General features: G+C 34.3%; 1 protein-coding gene across 3 annotated transcripts in view; it reads left to right on the plus strand.

Annotated features, from left to right (window-relative positions):
- dock11 (dedicator of cytokinesis 11) overlaps positions 1–20633 on the plus strand; it is a 101273-nt gene that overhangs the window by 73117 nt on the left and 7523 nt on the right. For all 3 annotated transcript variants that reach the window (XM_051114272.1, XM_051114273.1, XM_051114274.1), the window contains 11 exons: positions 60–173; positions 3283–3498; positions 7773–7830; positions 8808–8914; positions 9023–9145; positions 12990–13103; positions 14137–14283; positions 14581–14791; positions 17391–17581; positions 19435–19532; positions 20198–20336. In XM_051114272.1, coding sequence (XP_050970229.1) covers positions 60–173; positions 3283–3498; positions 7773–7830; positions 8808–8914; positions 9023–9145; positions 12990–13103; positions 14137–14283; positions 14581–14791; positions 17391–17581; positions 19435–19532; positions 20198–20336 — 1518 coding nt within the window. The remainder of the gene's footprint in view (positions 1–59; positions 174–3282; positions 3499–7772; positions 7831–8807; positions 8915–9022; positions 9146–12989; positions 13104–14136; positions 14284–14580; positions 14792–17390; positions 17582–19434; positions 19533–20197; positions 20337–20633) is intronic.

Genomic DNA, 20633 nt, shown 5'->3' on the forward strand with positions numbered 1-20633 from the left:
TGAATTCTTCTGTAAACAAGTACAATAATGTGTGTCTTTTTTCCCCCTCTGACCATTAGATCATCATCGCTGTGAGCCAGCTTATCGCTGATGTGGCGCTAACCGGCAGCTCACGTTTCCAGGAGTCACTGTCCATCATCAACAACTTTGCCAACAGTGATAAAGCCATGAAGGTGCAGTAGAAAATGCAAGCTGGAATCTGCAGTCATTTTCAAACTACCTCATAAATTATTCTCATTAAGGGGCTGTTCACACAGGCATCATTTGTGGGTTGGACGGATGGTAAAAATCCCCAACACTCTTTGAAAGCCATTAAAAATAAAGCAACTTTTTTATAATTTGTTAATCGAGCAAGACAAAACACATTTGCACCATCAGAGACCTGATGTATAAATCTAGCAATGCATTTATCTGGATTTATGAAAAATAAACAGCGTTAATATGCGCAAACTCTGGACTGTGCATACACACTGTTATACTGGTGTAAGATAAAGTGAACAGAATGCTCTAAATATACACACATTTAAATTTAATGAATAGAATTAAGCAAAAAAACTGTACAGAAATTTTAAAAATATATATATTTATGCTAATGTAAATTAATAGAAAAATGGATTTGCTGCTTTTGTAACACTTTTTTTATTACATTATAATGTTTCATGGTTTTATTTTACTGTAAAGTATAGCATCTTAAAAGCACCTTGAGTGCTGACCGAAGTGCTGCATAACAGAAATAAAACAAATCATCATCCTGCAATGAAACTGGATGTGTACAAATCTTAGTGAGAAATATTAAATTATAAAAATAATTTAAATACAGTTAATAATATTGCTGCAAGCAGCGATTACCGGGTTTCAAGTGCTTTAAGGCATTTAAGCACATATGAAAAAAGACATTACATATTCTTTAGCAAGCCTATAACCACCGAAATCAATGATTTAAAAACAGCAATTTTGGCAATTCCAGGTAATTTACCATAGAAATATGACGGCTTTATGTTTATGACTGCTGTGGTCCGAGCTTTATAAAACTTTGCATGCTTGTTTGGAATCACCTATTGCAAATGCTCACCCGATTTCGTGAAGTTTTGAGTTTTCATTTAAGCTTTATAGGTTTTTTTTTTTTTTTTTTTTTTTTAATGTTATTTTTTGGGCTCTTGTTACTTTTTTTTAATTCAGATAGGACAATGGAGAGATGACAGGAAAGTATTAGGTAGAGAGAAAGGAGCGGGATTGGCAAAGGACCTTGATACGGGCATTGAACTCGGGTCGCTGTGAACGCAGTTGCGCAGTATATGTCAGCACACTAACCACAAGGCTATTTGAGTATATTTGGACAGGCCCCTTTTCTAAACGACTCCATTATAGCTTCCAAAAGGGTAAATTTCAACTTTTTTTTTGATAATTATTGACAGAGAAAGTCCAGAGATTTGCACTGCAATGTTTTTTTCCACACTGAGTGAAAAACCTAGAACTGTTTTTTTTTTTTTTGTTTTGTTTTGTTTTTTTACATCTTCTCAACACACATCTCAAACATTTAACAAACAGTTTGATTGACAGCAGTGATTCCAGAGGCAAAGTTATTTGGAATGAGGAGTTCTATCGTATGATAGGAATATTGTGCGTATATGTCCAATATGCAATTATTTACGTCTTTGAAAAATGCGATATCACCCCCCAGTGGCCGATTTCCTTCAAATTTCTCACAGACCTTTAGGGTCGTGAGTCAAACAGGCCCACTGAGTGTTATTCCGATCGACCTCCGTTAACCTTGTCTAATAGGTGCTCAACTTCATTGGCCAGTGGCAGCATGTTTTTTGCGATATGCAAATGTCTTTATAGACATTCACAGGCATATTGGACCAAGACCATGCATACCGATTTTTATGTCGATAAACAAATGGTTGCATAGTTATAACCTTTTTTATGTTTTTCCCTCTTATACCACCACCAAGTGGCCAAACCCAGTGACTTTTTTCACATGATTTCAGATTCAGCTGTTACATTCGTGTTCTGAGTTTAAAGATACCTCATTCAATTCAAAAGTCATAGCCATTTTAGTAAAAGCAGCGCTTCCCCTTTAAGCATTTTGGCATCTCTTTGCGACGGTGAGTCAAAAGTTGAACTTTTTTTTGATAATTATTGACCTTCATTCTCCGGAGAATCTTCCTGCATTGGTTTGGTTCCAAACGGGCGAAAAACCTAGGACTAGTTCGCAAAAGTAGGTTGTTCAAAAAATGCGAAATACCCTAAAAATTTCACCAAGGATTTCAACAACATAAGACACTTGAGCCTGCAATAATTGGTTTAGGAGTTATGAGCGATTTGGTACTTTTGATCGCTATAGCGCCCCCATCAGGCTGATTGGGGCGAGCTTTGGTGACGTTGTAGATGGTGTGAGTACTACCATCCCTCCATATTTCACGTCTCTATGATTTATGGTTTGGTCTGCTCAATCAATTTTACGTGGAGATTGCGGATCCTTGGCCATTCTAACAATTACAGCAGGGTTTTAGCACTATGCGCTTGCATCCCTATAAACAAGTTAAACATAGAAACATAGAAAATCTGATAAACATACTACAAAGCATGACCAAACAATGAAATGAAAATATCATAAATTTAACACAGGTGAAAACGAGACTATGAGGAATAGACTTTTTTAGTGTTCTTTACAATGACATGCACTGTATAAAGGTCTTAGATCACATGCTTTTATATCTCACAACTTTCGGAAAGAGGTGAAAAGAACAGTACAACCCATTGAACACACAGTACTTCTTTCCCTCACAACCTCAAACATTTTAAAGAGCCATGTAATAAATTGCAGAAATCACTGAGTGCAGACAGTGAAATATTTTCAAAGTAATTGCAGTCGTTCATGGGTGCAAGATATCGCCTTTAAAGTTGTCCAAATGAAGTTCTTAGCAATTACTAATCAGAAAATGAAGTTCTGATATATTTATGGTAGGAAATTTACAAAATATCTTCATGGAACATGATCTTTACTTAATATCCTAGCGATTTTTGGCATGAAAGAAAAATCAATAATTTTGAGAATACATCTGTACTACTAATGACTGGATTTGTGGTCCAGCGTCACATATGGCATTACACATGACGAAAAGATTTGCATAGACCAGAAATGTAAAAATAGCACAGAGGAATGTGACTTTCAATAATAGTGTGCCAAAATGTCTTGTGTAGTATTTTTGCCTTTTTTAGTCAATATTTGTTAATATTTTAATAGATAAAATCTGTCTGATCTGTATGTCTCCCCAGACCACAACATTTCCATCTGAAGTGAAGAATCTGACAATGAGAATTCGTACGGTTTTGATGGCCACTGCTCAGATGCGCGAACACGAAAAAGACCCAGAAATGCTGCTCGACCTTCAGTACAGTCTGGCCCGATCGTACGCCAGCACTCCGGAGCTCAGGCGGACGTGGCTGGACAGCATGGCACGAGCACACAGCAAGAATGGAGACTTTTCTGAGGTATGTTATTTTAAACATGTGATACAGGTGTTTTGATGGTACAGGCGCATTGGAAAGGCTCCATGTCAGCTTGTTTTGGCTTTAACATATTCTACATGGATGAAATGAGATGCTCAGTCATGATGCCTGTAGGCTAGTTTTAAGCCTCACCTCACCCTGAAGCTGTAAGTAAACACTCAGTGTCATTCTACTGCACGCAGGTTGCAGATCGTATCAGCTGCTTTACGGTGGAAATTTCAGAGGAAACGCAATGTTTGTTCTTCAGATCTTTATCGTAATGTCATACATTGTTTCATTCAGTTTTCAATTTTATTACCAATAAATTTACATCGTTTCACCAAAACAATGTATGTTTTCGACACAATATAGCTAAGTTTTCAACAACAACAAAAACATACAAGCTTTATAGATGCATAAGCTGATTTTTTTTTTTTTTTTTTTGGTTAATTTATAAATGGCATAAGTATTTGCATCTTGTATTGTGCATTTGTTTTTGTGGTCTGTTTTTCATGTGAAGATGATTTTACTTTTAGGGGCGCATATTCCTATGTAATATGAATCATATATATATATATATATATTTATATATATATATATATATATATATATATATATATACAGCAGGTAAAATAAGTACTGAACACGTCATCATTTTAAGTAAATATATTTCCGAAGGTGCTGTTGTCTTGAACTTTTTACCAGAAGTAAAGTAATCCACTAAGTACTCAGTAATCCATACATAGAAAGAAAACGAAACAATTAAGTTCATAAATTATGTGTAATAAAATGGAGTGGCACAGGGAAAAAGTACTGAACACATGAAGAAAAGGAGGTGTAAAAGACATGGAAAGCCGAGACACCCACTGAAATCTGTCAGTACTTAGAAAGCAATCCTGCTCTTGTCAGTGAAAATTAATATTAGCTGGTTCAGTCCCAACACCTAGAGCACCAGGATGATGATGAAACAAGGGTGGACATTTCAGCAAGACAATGATTCCAAACACAGGCAAGAAGACTCTCAATTGGTTTCAGAAAGAAAAAATAAAGCTGCTAGAATGGCCCAACCACTTCCCTGACTTGAATCAAATAGAAAATAACAACTAAAGATCAGAGTTCATAGAAAAGGCCCACAATACCTTCAAGATTTGAAGACTCTGTGAAAGAATGGGCCGAAATCACATGCATGCGACTAGTTTCTCCATACAGGAGGCGTCTTGAAGCTGTTGTTACCAGCAGAGGCTTTTGTATTAAAAACATTTCAATACTTTTTCACCATGTCATTCCATTTTATTACACATAACTTGAAATTATTTGTTTTGTTTTATTTGTATGTATGGATTGCTTGCGTTACTAAAAAAATAATCAAATTACAGTAACGCGTTACTGCCTAACACTGTAAACAGTACACACACATATACTATGTAAACACAATTTTTTTTTCACAAATTGTGATTAATTGATTTGACAGCACAACATATATATAATATATGCACTGCCATTTAGAAGTTTGGGATCAATAAGATTTGTAATGTTTTAAAAAAAAAACAAAACAAAACACTTATGCTCATCAAGGCTGCTTGATCAAAAATACAGAAAAAAAGCTGTAATATTGCCAAATTTTATTACAGTTTAAAATAGTGGTTTTCCATTAAATAATTTATTCCTGTGATGCAAAGCTGAATTTTCATCAGCCATTACTCCAGTCTTCAGTGTCACATAATTTTTCAGAAATCATTCAAATATGCTGATTTATTACTTTATTTATTACTGCTTATTTAATATTTATTATCAGTGTTGGAAACAGTTGTGCTGCTATATATTTTATTTGGAGCTTTTTTCTTTTTTTTCTAATTCTTTTTTTCTGGATTTTTTGATGAACAAAAAGTTCAGCATTTATTAAAAATAGTAATCTTTTCAAACAATTTTAGAACAAAATTTCTAACAATTTTTCTAACAAAACAGTTTTGCTATCACTTTTTATCAATTAAACATCCTTGGTGAATAAAAGTATTAATTTAAAAAAAAAAAAAAGAAAGAAAGAATAAACATTTTCTTACCACAAATTTTTAAATGGTAGTTTATATTGTTACAAAATATTTCTTTTTTTAATAAATGCTGTTCTTTTTAACTTTTTTTTTTACTTTAACAGTATCACAGGTTCCAACAAAAATTAAGCAGCACAATTGTTTTCAACATTGATTATAAATCAGCGTATTAGAATGATTTCTGAAGGATCATGTGATACTGAAGACTGGAGTAATGATGCTGAAAATTCAGCTTTGCATCACAGGAATAAGTTACATTTTAATATATATTTACATTTGAATAATGTTTCACAATATTACAGTTTTTCTGGATTTTTGATCAAATGAATGCAGCCTTGATGAGCATAAGAAACTTGTTTAAAAAAACAATAAAAATCTTACTGAACCCAAACTTGAATGGTAGTGTATATATAATATATTAAATGCTAGTTCTTTTTAAACCATCAGCTTCCATTTTTGATGTAAACATCTTTTCTTGTACAGTCTAATTGATCAAGTGAAACATTTTAAAAAATACATTATGTTTGATGTTTTACTTTGCTTACTTTTTTTTTTTTACTTTTGCTTACTTTATAGAAAGCATTGTATAAGTCAATCTTTGAAACATTTTATTTTACTTCAAAGTTTAAAGTTTATATAACTTTCATTCAACTTTAGTTCGATGGGCAGGCAGAAACTTACACAATATATTTAGTCAGACATTTATACTTTATTGGGCTTTATGCACATGCATCATCTTTTGATGCGTTTTATAAATGTTTTATTTTGTTGCTTTGGGCCATCTGTTTGGGGATTTCTGTTGCATCTCAAAAGTCAGTTATATTTTATTAGAATATTTAATGCTGAGTAATCCTCTGGGAAAGCACCTCCTGTTAGGAACGTTTATGTTATTCTTTAAACAAATAGCACTTCGTAATAGCACCTGTCAGCCTTTGCCTGACTGAACTCTGGTCGAGCCTTTTAACAACAGTCCACAAGAGACTTTCATTGCTGTTTAACCTTTTCTGTTTATGTGATTTATAAATAATTTAATAATTGGGTTTAATCTGTTCCGTACTCTTCTGATATGCTTAGATTAGCAGCAATGTTTAATTCTTAATGTAAATATATCCCCCACAGAATGAAAAACAGGAACTGAATTGGACTAAAGGCCATTTCCTTGCCAGCGTTCTCTAATATTTCTGTTTTAGGCACATACAGGGATTACATCCAACAATGGAAAAGATTACATCAGATGTTCATTAAGCAATGGATGCGTCAAACATATAAACATGAATAGTTCAAGGAATAGTTCACCCAAAAATGTAAATTTGCTAAATATTTTCCAACCCTGAGGCCATCTGAGATGTAGTTTCAGAGCAGATTTGGAGAAATTTAGCATTGCATCACTCGCTCACCAGTGGATCTTCTGCAGTGAATGCGTGCAGTCAAAATGAGAGGCAAAAAAGGTGAAAAAAACATAGTAATACACTCATTTGTGACCCTGGACCACAAAACCAGTCAATTTTATGAAATTTAGATTTATACATCATCTGAAAGCTGAATAAATAAGCTTTCTATTGGTTTATGGTTTCTTAGGATATGACAATATGTCCGAGATACAACTATTTGAAAATCTGGAATCTGAGGGTGCAAAAAAATAAATAAAAAAAAATTGAGAAAATTGCCTTTAAAGTAGTCCAAATTATGTTCTTAGCAATGCATATAAGTAATCAAAAATTAAGTTTTGATATATTTACGGTAGGAAATCTACAAAATATCTTCACGGAGCATGATCTTAATATTCTAAAAATTTTTGGCATAAAAGAAAAATCGATAGTTTTGACCCATACAGTGTATTTTTGGCTATTGCTACAAATATACCCATGCTGCTTAAGACTGCTTTTTTGGTCCAGGATCACATTTTTGAACTGGAGTTGTGTGGATTACTTGTGGATTCCTGTGTTGTTTTTATCTGCTGTTTGGACTCTTATTCTGACGGCACCCATTCACTGCAAATGATCCATTGGTGAATTTCTCTAAATCGGTTCTGATGAAGAAACAAACTCATCTACATGTTGGATGGCCTGAGTGCGAGCACATTTTTTTTTTTTAGCAAATTTTCATTTTTGAGTGAACTGTACCTTTAAATCAGTTGACACTGATGACCTTAAGTTAAGTTCACTCTATGTGAGATTTGTTTTCTTAGTGGTGTGAGCCTTATTTTTGTCTACTCTTGTGTTTTCACAGGCTGCTATGTGTAATGTTCATGTTGCTGCATTGGTGGCAGAGTATTTGCACAGGAAAAGTAAGTTTGCTAAGGTTTCTTTACTTTCAACAAAGAGCTCATGCTCATTTATTTGGATCAATGACATTCTTTCTTAGATTCTGTCTAAAAAATCAGCCGGAACTGTATTTTACACTGATTGCACTGAAATTAAAATCAGAAAGCATGTCTGGCCTCATATTACAGTGATACATTAATTCTTGCTTATTTAATAATAATTTTATAATTTTATAATTTATTTATAATGAACAACACAAAACCAATAAATACCTGTGGCTCGTGTAATTTCCCTCATTTCCCCATGCAAATAATGCTCCTGCTCAGGACAAGCACTTTACTGTCCTAGTCCTAAATTGTGGTGCGCCATGCAAATGGCTATGCAAAAACTCAAACAATGTGTGTCAAGTATTGTGGATAGCATTCTGAACCCATTTTTGTTTTAGATAAAGCATGTATTAGCAGAAAATATCTATTTAAAAAAAAAACATTAAATAGCAAACGATTTTGTTAACTTCTGGGAGTTTAGAGGTTTTTGCCACCCTGAACTTCTACAGTGCACAAACTAAAAGGGTGTCACAAGTCCCACAAATTTACATAGCTAGAAACTAGTGATGAAAATAGCGTTGTGTAAAAACCTGCTGTATGTTTCTCAGAAGTCATGCGCTGGTAACAGTAATGCATTTATTTTGTAATCCTAATCATCAGCTTTTCTTGAGTAATCTTTAATAATGCTATAGCTTATGTATCGTGGCCCCAAATTGTATTTGCACACACAAGGAATGAAAATGTGTTAATATCACTACATGTCACTACATGTGATTAAAAAAAAATGTTGTACCAGAGGACGTCATCTTTGACGTCTTTGTTTTAAAGAAGTATTGCACAAGAACACATTTCATGCAAAGAACATTTTATGAGGTTTACTGTAAATGTACTTTTGATTCTTATTTGTTGTATATAAAGAGTTTTTTGCTTCTTTTGTTACCTTATTGTTTCAGAGCATTTCCCGAGTGGGCTGGCAGCTTTTAAGAAAATCACCCAGAACATTGATGAAGAAGGATCTATGAAAGAAGACGTAGGGATGCAAGATGTGTACTACAGTGAGGTAAACAACACTGTCAGATCAAACCCCATAAAGGACCACATCAGGAATATGTTTGACATACAAGTCAACAGATGCATTTGTGAAACTTTGGTTGTACTTGTGTGACAGGACGTCCTGGTTGAGCAGTTGGAGGTGTGTGTTGAGAGTCTATTGAAAGCCGAGAGGTTTGAGCTCATAACACACATTGCGAGACTCCTCATTCCCATTTACGAGAAACGCCACGAGTTTGAGGTATGGAATGATGCTATTTGGATTCAAGAAGTGTGCTCATTTTTCTTTGGCATGTGCTAGTTGCCCAATTCTTCTCTTTCACAATGCTGTGTCTATAAGACTGTGGCACCTGTGGTTTATTACTGACTGAAGCTTCTTACTCAATAACCAAACCCTTAGAAAGCACAAGCACGCTCTGACCAGGCCCAAAAGGAATGAAGTAGCTCAGTCAGATGTTTATATGGGCGGCGAGGACATAATCAGTCATTATGAACACAGTTTTGATCTGTTTTACTTTCACTTCTCAGTTAATGTGGAAACATCCTGAGTGTCAATTGATGAATGAAGTATGAAAAAATCCCCTACGTGTTAAAAAAAAGAAACCAAAACCATATCTAGGGACCAGAATATCATAGACACTTTTAGTACTGTTTATACATGTTTATATATTTTAATAGCATTTATTAACATTCAAAAATTATTTTAAATTTAAATTTTGTCATGTTTATTATTTTTAAATATTTATATTTATCTTTAATTAATTATTTTTTCAATTGTAGTCATTTTAGTTTACATACACCTTGAAAAATCTGCAAAATGTTAATTTTACCAAAATAAGAGGGATCATACAAAATGCATGTTATTTTTTATTCAGTACTGACCTGAATAAGATATTTCACTTAAAATACATTTACAGATATGTCCACGAGAGACAATAATATAATTATAAAAATGGCCCTGTTCAAAAGTTTACATACACGCAATTCTTAATTGTTAACTGAATGATCCACAACTGTTTATTTTTGTTTAGTGATAGTTGTTCATGAGTCCCTTGTTTGTCCTGAACAGTTAAACTGCCTGCTGTTCTTTAGAAAAATCCTTCAGGTCCCACAAATTTGTCTTTTATAGCTTTTTGAACCCTTTCCAACAATGACTGTATGATTTTGAGATCCATCTTTTTACACTGAGGACAACTGAGGGACTCCAGAAGGAAAAACAAGGCACTAAGAGCCAGGGGTGTAAACTTTGAAACAGAATAAAGATGTGTATATTTTCTTATTTTGCCTAAATATCATATTTTTTTCATTTAGTACTGCCGAGAAGATGTTTCCCAGAAGACAAAATAAGTTACATTTACCCTGATCTTCAAATGCAAAAAAGTTTTCACCCCCTGGCTCTTAATGCATAACTTTTGCTTGCATCATTGGGTGTTTTAACCTTCTGTAGTAGTTGCATATGAGTCCCTCAGTTGTCCTCAGTGTGAAAAGATAGATCTCAAAATCATACAGTCAATGCTGGAAAGGGTTCACATACACAAAAATGTTAAAAAACCAAAGAATTTGTGGGACTGTCCAGGAAAAAAGGGACTTATGAACAATTATAAAAAAAGCAGTTGTTAAGAATCAAGTATTAATAAAGTGTATTTAAACTTTTGAATAAATTCAACTATTATTTTCTCGTGTGGACTACATTTAAGCGTCTTTCATGTGAAATATCTTCTTTAGGTCAGTACTACATAAAAAATAGCATGCATTTTTTTATGATCCCTCTTATTGTGGTAAAATAATAAACATTTTGCAGATTCTTCAAGGTGTATGTAAACTTTTGACACCAGCTGTAAGTTAGTAACCGAGGCAACATATGAGCATTCAAAACTTACAGTCTCTCACTTCCACCAATATGGATCAACAATTTTGATGACATCATCCTGTACTTCAGCTTCTCATCAAACTTCTGTCCAATCAAATGGTCTTCAGAATCCGAAGCGTCCCGCCCCCTACACTATGACTAGATGCTGAAACTGCACCTGAAATCGGTCACTTGTTCACAGAGTTAGCGTTTTCTGTATGGTCAACAGTATGTAGTGTAAGATACATATCACAAAATGAAAAATGAAATGAAAAAGACCACAAAATGTGTTGGACCCGTTTGAACACAGAATGCTATATATTATATCAGTATGGATGAGATTAGAAGGAGAAACGGTTGGACAAACAGCACTAATGGGTAGAAGATATTTTTGAAACACTTTTGAAACTACACGTTCTCAGCATCATTGTAATCACTGTTTTGCTTTAGAACCGGTTTAATATTTAATCTAAAGGGGTAATCTAATAGGCTTTGGCTGTCATATGCTGTTAAATGTGGCTTTGCCAAGCTCAACCGCTCTGGCCCAAGCTGTGATATAAACAAAACACTATTGGCTATTCAAAAAAAAGGGGGCAGGGCTGTGCTTATGTCCTGCCCTGTTTTCCAGTTGAAATTATGTCAACACAGTACAACGCAGCACGTTTCAAAGCACTTCAGTGGACCTTTGATCATAACAGCACTGCATGCTAGCAAGCACAACACCCTAGCAACCACGTACATAGCTTTGACCGGTCAACCACCATAACATGCCAGGAACCACTGAACACCACAGCAACCTCAGAGCAAAGACTTGGCAAACACTTGCTAGCTGACATAAACCACACACGTAAATGTTAAAATCCTTCAATAAACCGATTAAGAGACATCGTCCTCTGCCTTCAATAGCCAGTGTTTGGAAAGCAATTCATAAACACACTCTTCTACATGGAAACTTTTTTACAGTAGCAGTGCTATCATGAGAAGTTTGACCTTTCAGAAGAATGTCATTTGTTTAAAACCATTTGCACCAGACGCACATGCAAACTATAAACTTTGAGGCACCATCTTGAGTTGTTTCACTCCATTACATAACAGCAAAGGTGTGTGACATTTATTGCATTGCTTTTTGTGGTATTTCTTTAAAGTAAACATTGTTAAACGATCATGTTCTGTAATTGGTGAAAAAAAATCCATCAGATCAACCGGTCTGTGTAATAGAGTAGTGCATATTACGCTAACTTGCACCTTTGCCTTATGCAAATAAATTAATTTAAATATTTAATTAGATTTCATTTGTTCCAATTTGATTTTCCATATCCATTTTTTAACAACACCCATTAATTATGTATGAATATAGTGTTATTACAATATTGACACTTTGTTGACATTTTTTCCAACTAATTTCCATACCCTTGTCTCTAAATGTTTGAGTAAATGGCACCACAGTGTCAGGAAGATTTATTTAAGAATATGTGTCATGAAGGAACACAACATATTTTTTAGCCTAAGCCAATTTACTCTACTCTAGAGTCAGTTCTGAGGAAAACTGTTTGCTACCGACTTTATAGTATGTACTTTTGCTAACAGTGACATCTTTTTTTAAAGTTGACATACAGTACAGTTGTAGACGTGTTCTAGTCGTTTATTAACTCAACACATCCAACCTGTCATGTCCTGCTCTTGTTCCTAGTCTTTATTTATTGGTTCAATACAATTAAAGCAGTCAGTAGAAGTTATTTGCATTGTGCTTTTCACAATTCATATTAAAAGAATGGTTCACTCAGAAATGAAAATTCAAGTCATTAATTACTCACCGTTATGTCATTACAGACACCCTTTGTTGATCTTCAGAACACAAATTAAGATATTTTTGATGAAATCCGAGAGCTTTCTTACTCTGTATAGACAGTAACGCAACATTCGAGGCCCAGAAAGGTAGTAAGGCCATCGTTAAAATAGTCCATGTGACATCAGTGGTTCAACCTTCATTTAATGAAGCTACGAGAATACTTTTTGTGTGCAAAGAAAAGAAAAATAATGGCTTATTCAACAATTTCTTCTCTATCATGTCAGTCTTTGATGCACGTTCATGAGAGTATCTTTCTGGGTCAGTTGCGTTGCTGTCTATGTAGGGTCAGAAAGCTCTTGAAATAAGTCATAAAAAATATCTTAATTTGTGTTTGGAAGATCTCCCACATTCCCTCACGTAACTGTTATTTCTCTTTATTTCCTGTAGAAGCTGAAGCGATTGTATGAAACGCTGCAGCGAGCTTATGGGAAGATATTAGACGTGATGCAGTCTGGGAAACGTCTGCTGGGCACTTACTTTAGAATTGCCTTTTATGGACAGGTGGGTTTAAACGATAACATACCACAGTATTCTATATGCGTAGCCTTGACTTGCTTTTTTGCTACCACTTCCTAAAATGACTTCTCTGTAAACCATTGATATGATGTACAGTATTTCATGTATAAGTAATATTCTAGACATTGTCTTTGGTTTCATAAATTTATGGCTAAAATACACTACCGTTCAAAAGTTTGGGGTCAGTACATTTTTATTGTTTCTTTTTTTTTTTTTAAGAAATTAATACTTTTATTCACCAAGGATGTATTAAGTTAATAATTAAAAGTTTATTAAAAGTTAATAATAAATAATTTACATTGTTATAAAATATTTATATTTTGAATAAACACTGTACTTTTTAAACTTATTCATGAAAGAATCTTTAAAAAAAAAAAATCACAAGTTCCAAAAAATATTTGGCAGCACAACTGTTGATATTATACAACATTGATCATTCTAATAATAAATCTGCATATTAGAATGATTTCTGAAGGATCATGTGACACTTAAGACTGGAGTAACAGCTGATAAAAATTCAGCTTTTCATCACAGGAATAAATTCTATTTTAAAGTATGTTCTATTTCTATTTTCTATATTTTTAATCAAATAAATGCAGCCTTGATGAGCATAAGAGACTTCTTTAAAGACTATTACAAGTCTTACTGACCCCAAACTTTTGAACGGTAGTGTATGTTTTGAGAAGATGGCAAGCATCACATCAAGTGCATTTTTATACTACTGTTCAAAAGTTTAGGATAGTGTTTGAAAGTAATGCTGCATTTATTAAATTAAAAATACAGTAAAAACAGTAATATTGTAGAATACTATTACACATTAAAATAGCTTTTATTTTCATATCTTTTTAAATGTAATTTATTCCTGCGATTGCAAAGCTAAATTTTCAGAATCATTACTCCAGAATTCATTGTCACATGATCTTTCAGAAGTCATTTTAATATAGTGATTTGGTGCTCATTCTTGAGCAGTGTTAAAAAAAGTTAATCTTTGTTTAATATATGCTTATTGGGACCTCAGGGCTTCTTTGAGGAAGAGGATGGAAAAGAATACATCTACAAAGAGCCAAAGCTCACAACTCTGCCTGAAATTTCCCATCGGCTTCTAAGTCTCTACGGAGAAAAGTTTGGAGCAGAGAATGTCAAAATCATCCAAGACTCCAACAAAGTAAGAAGTCACAATTTTTCTATTTAAATGTGCAGCTTCCTGTATTGTGCTGAAATGACCGTGAAGAACTGCTCATCTGAGTCATCGTCCAGGAAAGACTTGTTTATGTTAATACCAAACAAACATCCAGCTTGCAGTCTTTGCATATTTTTGAGTATTTAACATTTGAAAACAGATTATATAAGCATTTTTTTTTATATTCGTAAAATTTTCCCAGTTTCATAATAAACGTTACTCTACCATCTCACTTTCTTTAAATAAAACAAACCATACACAAACTTGCTTGTCTTCATACAGGTTAACCAGAAAGATCTAGACACAAAGTTTGCCCACATTCAGGTGACGTTTGTCAAACCCTACTTTGATGAGAAAGAACTGGCGGAAAGGAAGACAGACTTTGAGAAGTGTCACAACATCCAACGTTTTGTCTTTGAGACTCCTTTCACACTAACGGGGAAGAAGCAAGGAGGGGTCGAGGAACAGTGCAAGCGGCGAACGATACTTACCAGTAAGTTTGCAGACAGCAGAAGATCTGGCATTGCTCAAAGTGCATCATATTTTGAGATTTAAACCATTTTTGCAACTCGTACATCAACTCTGCACTGTGTATGTGTTCACTTCACCATTTAGTGTGAAACCGTCGACCCCAGAGAGTTAAAGTTCATGTAAAGCGATATTAAATCAGGGTACCCACGGTACAAAAATTCAAGGCCCTTCACGTTTCTAGATACGTGAAAATATAATAACTAATGATCTGTTAAAGGGGTCATCGGATGCGAAGTTCACTTTTACATGTTGTTTAAACATTAATGTGTGTTGGCAGTGTGTGTACACATGTTTTTTAATTAATCTGTAAAAATAATATCCCCTTTTTCAAATCGAACTATTCTCAGATGCCTGTCGGTGTGGCGTCACACCAACAGAGGCCGCTCCCACGATAGTTGATTGACATGTGCGTCTTACCTCAGATCAGCTGTAACAGTCTGACCATGTTTTGATGCCGGAGCAGGGATGTAAGTTAGACAAGAATATCTCCTCTTGAGCGATTGAGGTGTTGTGTTGCTGGATGTAATGATGAACGTAGTGGTCGTCATTTACTCCCGACATCTGAGCCGCTGAAGATGCAGTAGATTACGTTTGTTTGTGAAGGGAATGCGCCTCCTGATCTACATATATCCGTCTGTTCGCGCAAATCATTCATGACCCAGCTTCACTTACAGCAGAAGTGAGTACAAGGGTTTTTTTTAATGAATCTTTGTGATCGCCTTTCCTTATAACTTGTTACTTAGCAAGTTTAGCAGCTAAACACGGCTAAAGTAAACAGACTCGTCACTCCATAGAGAGAAAAGAGGGGCGGGGCGAGCAGAGCTCATTAACATTTAAAGCAACCTCGACCAGAACAGGATGATTTTTGCAGAGCTGATTTTAGCAAGGTAAAAATTGTGTTGTTTTACACTACCATTGAGAAATTTTAACTGAAGTATATTATAGACTTTTCATTAAGAAGGATCATATCAACTTGTGGAAAATGGGCATACAATGACCCCATAAGCAGTACATAATGTTTGTTAATGATTTATTAATAAAAGTTAGTTAATGAAATCAGTGGTTCAACCATAATTTTAGAAATACTTTTTGTAAGCAAAGAAAACTAAAATAACGACTTTATTCAACAATTCGTCTCCTCCGCGTCATCGTAGCGACATTTTGGAGAGTATCCGCTGGACACAAACAGCGTACCCTATACTGTGTGAGCCACGCCACACGGATATGTTTTCTACATTTATTTACGCTTTGATTCGAAAGAAAACAGCGTATCTGTGTGATGCAGCTGACATAGAACAGCTGCTTCTTTCCATACAAAAAAGTATTCTTGTAGATTTGTAAAATTATGATAGAACCACTGATAGCAACCTTGACAGTGTTGTTGACTTGGCAGTGGGACAGTCACAAACCAAAATATCATTAAATTGTTGAAATATCATTAAAAGTACCAAAATGTCTTAAATTGTGTTTACGAAGACAAACAAAGCTTTTACGGGTCATGTCGTTAATAAATCGTTAACAGTGATTAATGACAAAATTTTCATTTTGAGGTGGAGTAACCCTTTAAGTTTAGGTATTGGGTAGGATTGGGGATCTAGAATAAGGTCATGTAGAATAAGGCATTAATATGTGCTTACTTAGAACTAATAAATGGCTAATACTCTAGTAATATGCATGCTAATAAGCAACTAGTTAAGAAAGTGTTACCATTTGTTTAGCACGGTTTTGGACAGTTTTTGCTTGTAAGCAGTGCTTGATCTGTGCATATTTCACTCCTGATTAAGACAAACATGCAGCTTTTTGCTTCACAAGACATTAATTGATGGACTGGAGTCATGTGGATTGCTTGTAGATTGTTGTGATATTTTTTTTATCTGCTGTTTAAACTTTTGAATTAAACAACTAGTGATTAATGACATATTTAAACACATATCAGCCTTTCAAGCATAAACAAAAACACAGTGCAGTGTAAGTGTTGGTGGTTAAAATTGCAAAACTCTGAAGCATTGCTATGGTTACCACTGTGTCAATCATCGCATTTTCAGAAGTTACTCATGTTTCGTACACACATGGAATGATCCTTTATGGTATTCACTCTCAAATTTAGATGTGGTTGCCACTCCTGCAACTTGTTGGCGTATGTGGTCCTAATGAACAGACGAATGCCTGTAATTGTTTACATTTACATCCAACTTCATAACCCAGAGAATGGCATGTGTTTAATACTATATAACATCAGTTTAATAATTGATGACAGGTTTCCACGTACAATGGCAATGACATGTTCCCCATGGGCCAAAACATGGCTGTTCTGCAAACTGGCACGCACTTGGTTTGACAATGTTTGTGAGCGTCCTCAGAATATCACTTAGATAATGACTCTTTTCAGACAGCTTCAAACAGTCAGTATTAACAACAGCAGGTGTGTGGCTAGTTGTGAGCTTGTTGACTCTAATTGACAGTCAGTCGTAGATGAAAAATCGGATACGCCACTATCAGATCACGATCACTAGCTTTTGTTTTGGTGACTGTGTGTTTTTGCATGTTGTTTGTGTCTGCAGCGGCCAACACATTTCCCTATGTAAAGAAGCGCATCGAGGTAGTGGGAGAAAAGCACATGGAGCTGAAACCGATTGATGTAGCAATAGATGAAATGAAAGAAAAAAGCACGGAACTCGCCAAGCTCTGCTCTAATCAGGAGGTTAACATGATCACACTTCAACTCAAACTCCAAGGCTGTGTTAGTGTGCAGGTACTAGTATGCATTACACACTGTAGACCTTTTAGCACACTACTGTTCAAAATTGTGGGGGTTTCAAAGCAATTAATACTTTTACACTCTTAAAAATAAAGCTGCTTTATTGGCATCAGTGGTTCAATGAAGAACCTTGAACATCCATGGAACCTTTCAAATGCAGAAAAGGTTCTTAATAGTCAAAAAAGGTTCTTTAGATTTTTATAATGTTCTTCAAAATGGTTCTTTTATGGCGTCACTGCAAAAACACCCATTTGGAACCTTTATTTTAAAGAGTGTAAATAAATGTTCTTTTGAACTTCTAATTTATCAAGGGATCTTAAAAAGATCATTGTTTCCACAAAATAATAAACAACTGTTTACAACTTTGATAGTAATAAAAAATGTTTCTTGAGCAGCAAATGAACATATTAGAATGATTTCTGAAGGAAATCTGCTGAAAATTCAGCTTTGCATCACAGGAATAAATTACATTGTAAAGTATATTAACATAGCAGCAATTATTTAAATTTGTAATAATGTTTTACAGTATTGCTGTTTTTTATACTCCATGTACTGTCATTTTTAATCAAATAAATGCAATATAATCAATAATTTTCAATAAATCCAAATTCTTCAAGCAAATTCTCCATGCAAGAAATCTCTTTCTCATAAACGTACTGAGAAGAAACAGAATGACGTGTTTTTACATTATGCCTTTACAATGAAAATTGTGTGAGAAAGTGTTTAGTCATCATGAAAATGTCACATTTAACAATTATGGATAATAGCAGTTTTGTTGTTAATTTCCTGTGTGTTTACATGATACACAAAAAACATTGGTAAATATAAAAAACTGCTCATTATAATGCAAGAAAACTGTTTACAGGATATTTATAAATTTTTTTTCTCCATTTGTGACTTTACTGATTCAAAGTCACACATATGTTGATTAAACCAACACAATGTCGATAAAGGCAATCACATGCAAACCAAATTTCCCCTACATGCAAAACAAAATTCCTATTATAGTAGCATGAAAAAAATGAATGCATGAATAATGAATAATGATTTTTGTGTGTGTGTATATATATATATATATATATATATATATATATATATATTAGAGGTGTAACGATACATGTATTCGTACTGAACCGTCACGGTACGAGGCCTTACAACGAATACAGGTCATTCGATTCAAACTCCAGAAGGGGGCGGCCGCAGTAATGCAACGCTCTATGATAACCGACAGCAGAAAATCAGCGAATGCCAAGAGTTGCGCACTTGAAAACAAAGCCCACTAGACAGTGACCGTGTGCTGATTCTGAACGCGTCTCTCACTGACAAAGGAGTATAACGTTACTTTAAAGCCTTGCACACTCAACTGTTTGCGAAATGTCGCACTGCTTTCCCCCTTCTTTAGTCTAACAGTATACTAAAGTCGAACAGTTAACTAAATTAAATACATGTCAAGTATTTACTCATTGTATGTATATATGTACTGAAGATTTTATAGCCTCTATAACATTAGAATTTGATATAATATTTAGTATTTTCACATGTAGTTGGGGAAAAAATGTAACTTGTACTACTGTCTGTTAAAAATAAATTGAAAGAAAGTAGCACAGTAGATTTTTTTTTCTTCTGTTGTACCGATATTGTATCGAACCGTGACCCCCGAACCGAGGTACGTACTGAACCGCGACATCTGTGTACCCTTACACTTCTATATATATATATATATATATATAATACGATAGTGTATTCGAATATTCTTATGCATTGTAAACAGTCCCTGAGCAGTCTTTTCATTTATAGTGATTTGCAGGCAATCATTTCATGCATCTTATACCATTTTGGGCTTATAGGTGAACGCGGGACCGATGGCCTACGCCCGAGCTTTCCTGGATGAATCCAAATCTGGTCAGTCCAGTAAGAAAGTAAAGGAGCTCAAGGAAATATTCAGGTATGTGGTGTTCAGGTATCCGGGTATTACTTTTGCAGTTTGTTGAACTTAGACAGGGAACAGATACCTGTGTGGCTACATAACAAGGAAAGACATGGTTTGGTGAAACAACGGTTACAAGGAAACCAGCTAACACAGATAATGGTTTCTGAAGTTGATCAAACACGTACAGTTCTCTTATTCAGTGAGCTTAATATTGTTTTAGTTTGCTCTTAGTGAGATTTCATGATTTTGCAAGGTTATAAAACAGCGATCATCTGGTAAAGTCTTTAAACTTTCTTCTTGAGAACTTTAATTTCAAGAGAATAGTAACGCGACTAAAAATAGCTGAAGCTCTGATGTGTTCAGGAAGCAACCAACTGTTTATTCAACAGCATGTATCAACTTGCCATGTTTCAGGAATGTATTGGTTGTCATACCAGGGCATCTTATTCTTGTAAATGGAATTATTTAACAGTCTTACTTTTCTTCTTTTAATACAAGTCCATTTTCCACCCTATGAAATTGTCAACCTAAATCAAACAAATCTTTCGCATTTAACTACTAGATTAAAAATAATGTTAGCATGCTAAAATGAATTATATGAGCACACACTATAAAAATATTTTGTTTATATTATTATATTGTTTCTGTTATGCTTAAATGTTTGGTTATATGTGTTGCAGGCAGTTTGTCAATGCATGTAGTGTGGCTCTGGACATTAATGAGAGACTCATTAAAGAGGATCAATATGAGTATCATGAGGGATTAAAGGCAAACTTCAAAAGCATGGTGAAAGAACTTTCTGAAATCATCCACGAGCAGGTATGTTTGATTTGGTCATTTCCATTTTTATTATTCTTGCAGCACTTATTGTTCTTACTTCTTGTTCTTACTTCTGTATAACAAATTTCTGCAATTAATTCAGGCCTAAGGTTATAATAGTTAAATAAAACAGACTATAAAACAATATTTGTTACCTGAAATATATATACACGTACGGAAAAAAATATTCAAAAATTAAAAGAAATACAAATTTAATAAAAACAACAAAAATACTAAAACTTGAACTAAACTAAAATTAAAACAGAAATAAATAAATAAATAAATAAATATTTCAAA

Source organism: Labeo rohita, chromosome 7 (assembly GCF_022985175.1).
Source record: "Labeo rohita strain BAU-BD-2019 chromosome 7, IGBB_LRoh.1.0, whole genome shotgun sequence".
NCBI classification, from domain to species: Eukaryota; Metazoa; Chordata; class Actinopteri; order Cypriniformes; family Cyprinidae; genus Labeo; species Labeo rohita.